This window comes from Triticum urartu, chromosome 6A (assembly GCF_056163025.1).
Source record: "Triticum urartu cultivar PI428250 chromosome 6A, HENAU_Tu73, whole genome shotgun sequence".
NCBI classification, from domain to species: domain Eukaryota; kingdom Viridiplantae; phylum Streptophyta; class Magnoliopsida; order Poales; family Poaceae; genus Triticum; species Triticum urartu.
Genome location: NC_141878.1, coordinates 80,849,278 through 80,859,461, shown reverse-complemented (window position 1 = coordinate 80,859,461; position 10,184 = coordinate 80,849,278). Strand labels below are relative to the sequence as shown.

Below are 10,184 nucleotides of genomic sequence, written 5' to 3'. Positions count from 1 at the left end.
TTGTAGAATGGTGGGATATTCCAGAATAGTACAAGGATAAATGACTTTCCTAGTACGTGAGTTATTTTCTTTACATGTACAGATACATGGAAATGTTGATCAGGACAGAAACAAACCATGACTACCTTCCATAGTTTGACAAGTACTTCCAGAAGCATAGAGTGATTAACTTTCTATATTACAAGTTAGGACAGCAAAGCACCATAATTCATAAATACTAAGCCTATCACTTCCCATTTCACACGAGAAAATCTCCAACAAAATAAAAAGTGTGACAGCAGGCTTACCGCTTTGTAGTTCATAGACTCGGTGTTGACAATGATGGCGGGAAGCCAAAGTACGACTGAAAACAAAAGACAGTGGCGTTTGTTGCTCTACAGACCTTCTTAAGTTTAGAAGTCTTGACCTCCAGTGAGAAAACATCTGCACTCCAATCATCCGGCAACCCCTCTGACTGAGTTTTCCCAATCCCTCCAAGGAATAAGAACCCCTCAGCTGCACCCACAGTATAATAACAATATCCGCGAGGCAACTCCATAACATTTAACAGCTGCCATTCACTGGAAGATTCTCCCTTTTGTTGAAAGGTATGATAGATGTAAAATGGGGTAAGATCGTAAGGACTACCGATGAGATCAAACGAGTGAGATTTAAAAGGATCACCGACGAGATTAAACACCTCAAGGGCTCCTTTTGTATCCTCGACAACAGTAGGCATGCATCTGATGTGTTCAGGCTGACCTATAAACTTGCCAGGATGAATACTGAGAGTGGAAAACTCCATCCTGTGTGTGTCCAGCACAAGCAGTTTGTACTCCGAATGCAAGGACCAGTAGAAGCAGCCGCGAAAGTAGTTAAAACAGGAGAACAATTTCCTGAAGGGGTCAACTACGCCCAAAGAACTCCAGCTGGTAGACGCAGCTATACACCATTGTCCGGTGACAGAAGACAAGATGAATGTGACCAACTTGCTTCTGTAGTATGCCAGACAGATCACCTTGAGCGATGTCTCATCTTCATTCTCGCGAATGGGAATGAGGAAATGCCGCAATTCATAGAGGCGCTCTTGCTCGATGGTCATATCCTCAGGAATGGGTGGGAGCAGCAGGTACCTCCGCGACAGGGGGTCGCACACCGCCAGGTCTGTGAAGAAAGTGTCAGCTCGAGACCGGCGGTGCTCGAGGAGGACGCGACCGTCGCGGACGTAGCAGGGAGACCAGATTGTGTGATTGTCACCGAGTGGCTTTGGGACGAAGGAGTAGGTGAAATCAGCCCCTTGGACAAGAGCCCGGGAGAGCGGGGCGGAAGGGTGGGGCGCCTCGGTGGGCGCGAAGACACCTTCGTCGTCGATGATGCCGAGGAGGGGAGGCGGGTGGAGTTTGCGGAAGCGGCGGAGGAAAGAGCGCTCGGTGATGATGCGGCGGAAGGCGGCGCAGGCGAGGGAGGCGCGGGCGAGCGCCGCCGGTGTGGGCAGGCGGAGGAATATGTCCTCCAGGTTCACATCCGGAAGGGCCAGGAGCGAGGACTGTGTCGGGCACTCGGCGTCTGGCGGCGTCGGCGAGGCCATGGCTGGCAGCCGTTCGGCCGCCGGCGAGGTGGAGAGGGTGGGGATCGGTGGTTAGGGTTTGGTCGGCAGGGGAGTGAGTTTTTTTTTTCTTTGAGTCGAAGGGGGTTGTGAGCTTGGGGTGCTGCGCTGTGAGCCTGTGATGTGACTGAGCAAGCGGCGACAATGGTTCGGTTCGAACTCAGCCCATTTGCATAATTTTTTCTATTATAAACACTAGACTAGGGCCCTGTTTGGCTCCTCTCCGCTCTGCCACTGTAGCTCCGGAGCGGAGGAAGGGCCAGCACAATTGCTGGGAGCAGCTCAGACCGAGCTCCTCCCACGGAGCGGAGTTAGCAGATTGCAGTGATTCCAAACAGCCATTAAAAGTGCATGCATAATTGTAGGCAATAGATTATAGAACTCCTAAAAAAAGTTGCGGAACCAAAAATAATGGGTATTCAAAGGCAGCATCACCGCCGCCGCCGCTGCGTCAACGGTGATCAAGGTGAGTCTGGATCGAGGCAGAACGGTTGGTTACCTTCAGAGGGCTTTGGTGAACATGAGAGAGGAGATGGAAAGCTCACACGAGTGAGTGGTTATGACTGGGGATGCTTAGGGTGGGTGTCCGCTATAATCCAAGGCGTTTAGATGGGATGCTTTATTTGAGTTAAAGGCGGAAGGGATAGCGAGCACTGGCGTAGCCATATTGAGCAAGTCATGGATGTACCGGAGGAAGAAGATGGAGGAGCAAGAAGAAAGTGCGTGGACCGTTCGATCTTGATCTAGCGAACCACACGAGGTACTTTTTGAAACACCACAATCTAAATAAATCCTTGTGGTTTCAAAAAATTTGAAGTGAAGACATTTTGTACAAACAAAATGTACTTGTTTATTATCAAAATCAATGGGAAAATGGTAGGAAAGAAACACCATGAGTACCCTTGCCTAGTTTTTCTATTTTTTTAATTTTTGTATTTAATTAACAAAAATATTATGAAGTTGATATTTCTGTTAGCGATTTTTTAGGGAACACTTTTGGTACGTGTAACCTCCTTGATCGTGAATCTCAATATGATGACATGTGGTAATCCCCATGGGTGCACGGTTCGCTCCCATTGACCATCCCAATGGAACGACGCAAACGTTCCCTCTCATCCATCCTCCTGAGAAAACGGCCGTGTGTAGCATGACACTCATTTTTTATGTAGCATGACACTTATTTATGATGTAGCATGACAATTCCTGAAAACATGTATGGCAACCTATTTGCATACCATGGCAATTCGTCCTGCCGTGCGATGACAAATTGTTGGAGATGCACGTCAATTTTCTCTATTGTATCCAAATATTAAAATTGCGGGCAAAATTGGCACTATCATGACGGGAGAGTCTCCACGCGACGCAATGCCCATTTTTCCGTTATCTACCACTACGGATGATTGCTACATGAAACATCACTAATGGCTTAGTGGTTGCTATAATTTTGCTAGAACGGCTAAGATTCCATTTTAGCGGGCCGAAACAGAGCCCGGGCAAATCTCATCCCAAAGCTCCTCTAATATAACAGCATGTTCAAAATCCTATCTTCATTCTATCCTCTTCCCTCCCATCTGGAGTTTACACCGGTTGGTGTGGAGCAGGCAAGAACTGATAAGACAATTGAGGTTGTTCTGGCCACTGCCCCATGGATTGGTACTGATTATTCCATCCACCAGACGGATAACCAGCAAACGTCTGTCTAGGAGGCACCATAGGAGTAGGATGTGCTACAGGTACAATTGGAGACTCTGAGTAGATAGAAATCGACGGCGCTTGAGGAGTCACAAGGGGCAAACTGGTTGATTCTGATTATTAGAACCCACCTGAGTATTGGGATTGGGAGCAATAGGCCTACCAGTTTCTTTGTAGCCTCTATCTGCAGCATATCTCCTCCCTTCGCGTGAGCTCTGATCTCTCCCATCTCCAGCCACACCTTTTAACAATAGCAGCAAAGGGGATTTTTCCAGTCCTCCTAGCCCAACAATCTCTAGAGAAGCTGAATTGCTCGGGGCCCAACAATCTCTAAAAAAGTTGAATTGCTTGGGAACAGGAAGATGATCATCACTACCTACAGGATAGTAGTCCTTAGCAGTGAATTCTTCATGAACGAATAGATCCTTCCTAACCCAGACAAGTGATGGTGGTAGAGTCTTGCAGCGGCGAACCCTAGCTCATGGTCGATTTGGGGAATCCTCCAAGACACTAGGGCACCCCAGGGAAGGTGGCTTCTGCAAATGCGCCGCCAAGGAGGGCTCATCTAGGGCACTAGCAGACATGATCGAGCCAAGTGGCACCGCATCCGTCCGCTGAGCCACACGGTCCCCAATAGGTAGGGCCCTCCTGGCAGTGACTCGTCTGCCACCGTTGACCTTCCTCTCTGATGATGTCATCACGAATGTCGGCGGCGACACCGCTCTCCGGGCACCTCTACCAATCACAAATCGAACTGGGAACCTGGCGGTGTAGAATGAATCTCTGTAACCCCAACCTCAGAAGCCAGAGGGGCAGTCAACCTCAACCCAGAATTTCTCTAAATAATATCCATTTTTTTCGCTGCCACCGAGATTGAGATTCTGCTCCCCGCCAGCCCTCCACCATAACCTAGCGCTGATTATTCCTCCTAAATCTGGTGATTCGCATCTGTGTGTCAGGCTCTCTATGACCACCGCTCTCGCGACCCCGTCGCCACCGCCGGCCACCCCTCCCCTCAACCATAACCTAGCGCTGATTAGTCCTAACCTCTGCATTCTATTAAAATTATATGGTATTTTTGCTACAGAGCCACAAAATAAAATTTTGATTTTTTGAAGTGCATTGTTTCACCATACCTTTGAAATACAATTTTATTGAACAGGAATAATATGCTTATATTATTGGACAGAGAAAGCATGTTTGTAAGAAGCTTGATCATTTCCTTATTGCCTCAAAGTTGGATGACAAATATATGTCACTTCCGCTTCGGTAGACCCCCTGTAAACACAAGGACGGCCGAGATTGCCCAATATCCCTTCATAACAGAGGGCAGGATGGGCATATTTTGAAAAAGCTTCCCCCGCCGGCCCGACCGCCCGCAAAAAAAATAAGCGAAGCAATACGTATATGAATACAGCCCGCCTGCCCGGTAGGGAAAAAAATTAAACCGGCCGGCCGCACGCGCCTGGTGACGTGGCAGGCATGCAGACGTGCCCGCCCGCGATCACGACGGCAGTCCCCGCAGTCAACGCGTCGCGCCGCACCCGTCGCGGCCCCACCCCCCCACGTCCCCTGACTCCATGCCAGCCCGCACCCGTCTGCCAATCACGGCGCCCGAGGCGCACATGCACGTAGGCGGTTGCACGCGCGTGCCGCCTACCGGACGCCACCGCTGCCGCCGCTGTCGTCTCCTCGCATGCCGCGCCTCCGTTGCCGCCTGCCGCCGCGCCTGCCGGACGCCACCGCTGCCGCCTGCCGCCGCGCCTGCCGGACGCCACCTCTGCCGCCTGCCGTCGCTGTTGGCTCCTCGCCTGCCGCGCCGCCACTGCCGCTGTCGCCTGGCCTGCCACCCGACCGGCCCGCCGCCTGGCCTGCCCCCTCCGGACGCGCCGTTCGCGGCGCCCGACGGTCAAAGCATCGCCTCGCCTGCCGCGCGGTCATTAATGCGCCGGCGTTAATAGCCGCGCTGCCGCCCGCCCGCCTCCTCCCCCGCCCCGCCCCGCTATAAAACGGCGACGCCCTGCCCACGCCCGTCCCACCGCGCTGTCGCCTGCCCGCCTCCTCCCCTGCCCCTGCCCACACCCGTCCCACCGACGCCCGTCGCCGCCTGCCCGCACCCGATGTTGTTCTTCCGCGGCAGCAGCAGCAGCACCGGCGGCGGCGGCGCCGACGACGACGTCCCCGGCGCATGGCCGACGAGCATCGGTGTGCCGGAGATGCTGGAGCTCCACCGCTACTGCCTCCCTGTGCCGCCGGGCTGCCGTCTTCCACGCAACTGGAAGATCGACGCGGATGGCTACGCGACGCCGGGTCCCGGCGCGACGGAGGAGGAGCTCCGCAACCACAGCGGCGGCCGGCACAATATCGAAGGCCGGAAGCGGTTTTGGTGCGGGAAGGACTATTGGGAGGTCATGGCCGCCTTCCGCCTTGCGGCGGCCGGCGAGACCCCCGACCTGACGGGCAGCAGCGGCCGTCTTCGCGCACCGCCTCCACCGCACGATCGCCACAGACGTGGCGGCGGCCACGGTGTGCACCCGGCACCGGCGCCCGCGCCGGCCGCCCCTCCCTCGCCGCCGGGGATAGACTTGCTGCCGGAGCAGGTCATCCTCCGCGAGGACGGCGATCCGGATGACACGCCGGGGTACCACGTGGCCGTACGGGCGTCGGAGGCTGCAGCGGCGGCGGCGGAGGCGATGGAGGCCGCCGAGATTGCGGCCGCAATCCAGGCGGCCGAGGCGGCGCAGCAGGCGGCGATGGCGGCGCCGGAGTGGCAGCAGGAGTGGGAGCAGGCGCCGGCGGAGTGGCAGCAGGCGCCGACAGAGGAGGAGGATTCCGACGATGATCCGGTGGACTGGGACGACCTCGCCAACTGGTCCAGCAGCGGCGATGACGGCGGCGACGGCCCGGCCGTGATTGACCTCGTTGATAGCGACAACGAGTAGTTTTTTTACTGTGTTTTTTATTTAATTTGGTTATGTCGTTGTAAGCCTAAGTAGTAGACTTTATGTATGAACTTGTAATCATTGAGATGCTCGACTATGTAAAATATTTTATCTATGTTGAATGAAATTTAAGTGAAATTTCTTTTGTCCATTTCATTCAAGAGTTTTGATTTGATGATGAATTTGTACACGAAAATATGCTAAAACATAATAAAATAGTAAGGACGCTAAAGTACGTGATTGCATGCATGTAACAGAATAAAAATTTGTGAGTGTGTGTGCATCCCGAATGTAGTCCTACACGCACGGTATGAACGAAATCAGACAGGAAACACACGTCGCTCAGTGTGTGTCCGGACATCGGTGTAGGGTACTTTAGCCTAGGAAACCCTAGAAAATGCGTCGAGGGTTAAAAAATTGCGAGAATTGGCGTGGGTGCTGTGGATGGTGATGGCAACGTGTGGAAAAAGTGTCGTGATGTTTGACGGAGTAGAAAAAAAACCGTAGTTGGGAACCCACTCCCTGGCAGACCGAGAAGTAGCTGGTTGCACTGGGGCTACGTGATCGCATGCATGCAATTGCACCAAAGTGTGCGTACATGTGGGCACGGCCAACGTAGGCCCCCACGCAAGGTTGAAATGAAAACGGACACAAAACGGACGTTGCGTCACGTCCGGGCAGTGTTTTTGCGATTTTCGACCTGGAAAACCCTAGAAAATGCGCCGAGCGCCGGAAAAATACGAGAATTAGCGTGGGTGCTGTGGATGGTGATGGCAACGTGTGGAAAAAGTGCCGTGACGTTTGACGGAGTAGAAAAAAACCGTAGTTGGGAACCCACTCCCCGGCAGACCGAGAAGTAGCTAGTTGCACGGGGGCTACGTGATCGCATGCATGCAATTGCACCAAAGTGTGCGTACATGTGGGCACGGACAACGTAGGCCCCCACGCAAGGTTGGAACGAAAACAGACACAAAACGGACGTTACATCACGTCCGGGCAGTGTTTTTGCGATTTTCGACCTGAAAAACCCTAGAAAATGCGCCGAGCGCCGGAAAAATACGAGAATTGGCGTGGGTGCTGTGGATGGTGATGGAAACGTGTGGAAAAAGTGTCGTGACGTTTGACGGAGTAGAAAAAACCGTAGTTGGGAACCCACTCCCCAACGGACCGAGAAGTAGCTGGTTGCACTGGGGCTACGTGATAGCATGCATGCAATTGCACCAAAGTGTGCATACATGTGGGCATGGCCAACGTAGGCCCCCACGCAAGGTTGGAACGAAAACGGACACAAAACGGACGTTGCGTCACGTCCGGGCAGTGTTTTTGCGATTTTTGACCTGAAAAACTCTAGAAAATGCGCCGAGCGCCGGAAAAATACGCAAATTGGCGTGGGTGCTGTGGATGGTGATGGCAACGTGTGGAAAAAGTGTCGTGACATTTGACGGAGTAGAAAAAAAAACCGTAGTTGGGAACCCACTCCCCGGCAGACCGAGAAGTAGCTGGTTGCACTGGGGCTACGTGATCGCATGCATGCAATTGCACGAAAGTGTGTGTACATGTGGGCACGGCCAACGTAGGCCCCCACGCAAGGTTGGAACGAAGACGGACACAAAACGGACGTTGCGTCACGTCCGGGCAGTGTTTTTGCGATTTTCGACTTGGAAAACCCTAGAAAATGCGCCAAGCGCCGAAAAAATACGCGAATTGGCGTGGGTGCTGTGGATGGTGATGGCAACGTGTGGAAAAAGTGTCGTGATGTTTGATGGAGTAGAAAAACCATATTTAAAAAAAATTTGTTTTCCGTTTGAAGTTAAAAAAATAAACAAAATGACAAAATAAACATATTTAATACTGTGATGTGACTTTACTAACTGCCCGGGCAGTTCACTACCAGACAGTGTACTGTCGGGCAGTTATGTAGAGCCATATCACAATATAAGATATGACCATGCATGGACTACCGGAGGCGGCTATATAAACTGGTCTGGACATCCTTCGGCTGCCGAGGTGGGACTAAATTAGAATGGCTGCTGCACGCCGACGCTAATCAACCCGTGTCGTCTGGGGCCCGGCCCAATCATTGCGGACGGCAGTGGAGACAGAAGCGACGCGGGCCCGACCGAATCTATCGTGATTAGCACCTGGCACGCCCGCCGCCATATGCCCTCGTCACCCACGACGCCCTGCCCCAAGCCCTAACCCACGCCGCCATCTGCCCCCGATCCCCTGACACCCCTCACCCTGTCCTCTTCAGCACGCCGCCGTCCATCCACCCCCTCTGGCCCCGTGACGCCGCTCCGCCATCCGTCCGCCGCCGGTGGAGAACACCTCATCCGCCGTCCGTCCGCCGCCGTTGGAGAACACCTCATCCGCCGTCCACCGATCGACATCACGCCATCCAACGTGGTTGTCCGTCTACATCACGCCAGCCGAAGATTCTGACGTAGGCGGCCGCGGTTCCACAGCGCGCAGTCGGCGTCGTCATCACCACCAGCACCCCCCACCCCCCCCCCCCCCGCGGCCACCGACGGCCGTACTGGTGGGAGGTAATTTTTATGTTTTTTCAATGATGCATTCATCATGTTCATCATGTACACATGAAAAGTAGCTAATATATTGTTTGCTCCTATTCGTAGTGATGGAGGACTACGGACAAATTTTCTGTTCTGTTGAGAAGTGGTGTCTCCTCGTCAGCAAACGGTTCTCTAGGCAAAAAAAAAACGATTTGCAAGCACTAGACTAGGACAAATGTTGATGATTCCTAGTGTGCTCATGCGCAAGTGTCTGCTAAAGTTTATGATTAAATCATACGCATTGGACACGAAAAGGTTCATTATGCCATCAAGAAACGGTGCGATATCATTGCGCGCTGAAGATGTGTTTGATATTTTTGGCCTAGTGAACAAGGGCAGAGATGCCATGAAAGCTTTAGGTAAAGGGGGGCTAAAGGCGAAAGTGAAGGTGCCGAGTCGTTTCATAGATTCGAGTACGAATGAAATAATGATAGACCAGCTTATACATGACATAACTACTAGTGGATTGTATGATGATGATTTCCTGCGTCGAATTATGTTGGTTCTTCTAGGCACTGTTCTTGCACCACACTCCACGGTAGAAGTTCCTAATGCTTTTTACAAGCTAGTGGAGGATGTGGAGAGCATTAAATCATTTAACTGGAACGCGTTTACTTTACGCGTTTGCGTCGATGGCATCACGAAGACTTTATCGGATCGTACAAAATTTACATGGCCGGTGGGAAACTTTGCTCCCATACAGGTAAATTGTATGTTATATATGTTATTTCGAACTATAGTCTGGACTGTTAAGATTGCTAATATATTTCATGTTCATGCAGTACTTGTTTTGGGAAAAAGTGCAGCCACTTGATGACGAGACATTTGATCCACTGGCGCATGAGTATCCGCTGATGCTTAACTGGCCAGAAGTCGAGGCTATGAAGCGTGATGCGTACGACACATCGTACGGCCGCGGGAATGGGAGGGTAAGTATTTATGGTTTGCATGCATGGAGTTATGGAACATTTTTCATGGTGAGTAATTTAAAATGATTTAACATGGCATAGGTTGATGACATAATAAGTGAGAAGCACAGACAGATGATAATTGCTCAAGAGGGGAAATTTGTGGAGGAAGAATCTGAGCCAGTTGATAGAACAGGTCGTTCGCGGAAAAGGAAGGATAATAGAGACGAGGCTTCATCGAGCAAGGACACGACCTTAGATCAAATTATGAAAAGCAGCAAAGATATGCAGAAAGAAATTCTCCTTGTCCCTAAAAAATGTGCCGAGGTAATTAGTGATGTGTTATTCAAATTACATGAGATTATTCATATTCTTTGCATGTACTTACTGATTCCCATGTGTTATTGCAGATAGTACTGGAGGAGCTGGAGAACAAAGGTCTTGTCTTCAAGACAAATAGAGGGTTTAGTGATGTTGAGTTTGT

At 51.7% G+C, this 10,184-nt stretch overlaps 1 protein-coding gene across 1 annotated transcript; it reads right to left on the bottom strand.

Annotated features, from left to right (window-relative positions):
• Positions 1 to 297: 297 nt before the first annotated feature.
• LOC147964073 (uncharacterized) lies at positions 298 to 1,595 on the bottom strand. The gene has a single exon (XM_087528655.1). It carries the CDS (start codon positions 1,565 to 1,567, stop codon positions 299 to 301), a length of 1,269 nt encoding a protein of 422 aa, XP_087384781.1. The 5' UTR covers positions 1,568 to 1,595; the 3' UTR covers position 298.
• Between the last annotated feature and the right edge of the window lie 8,589 nt (positions 1,596 to 10,184).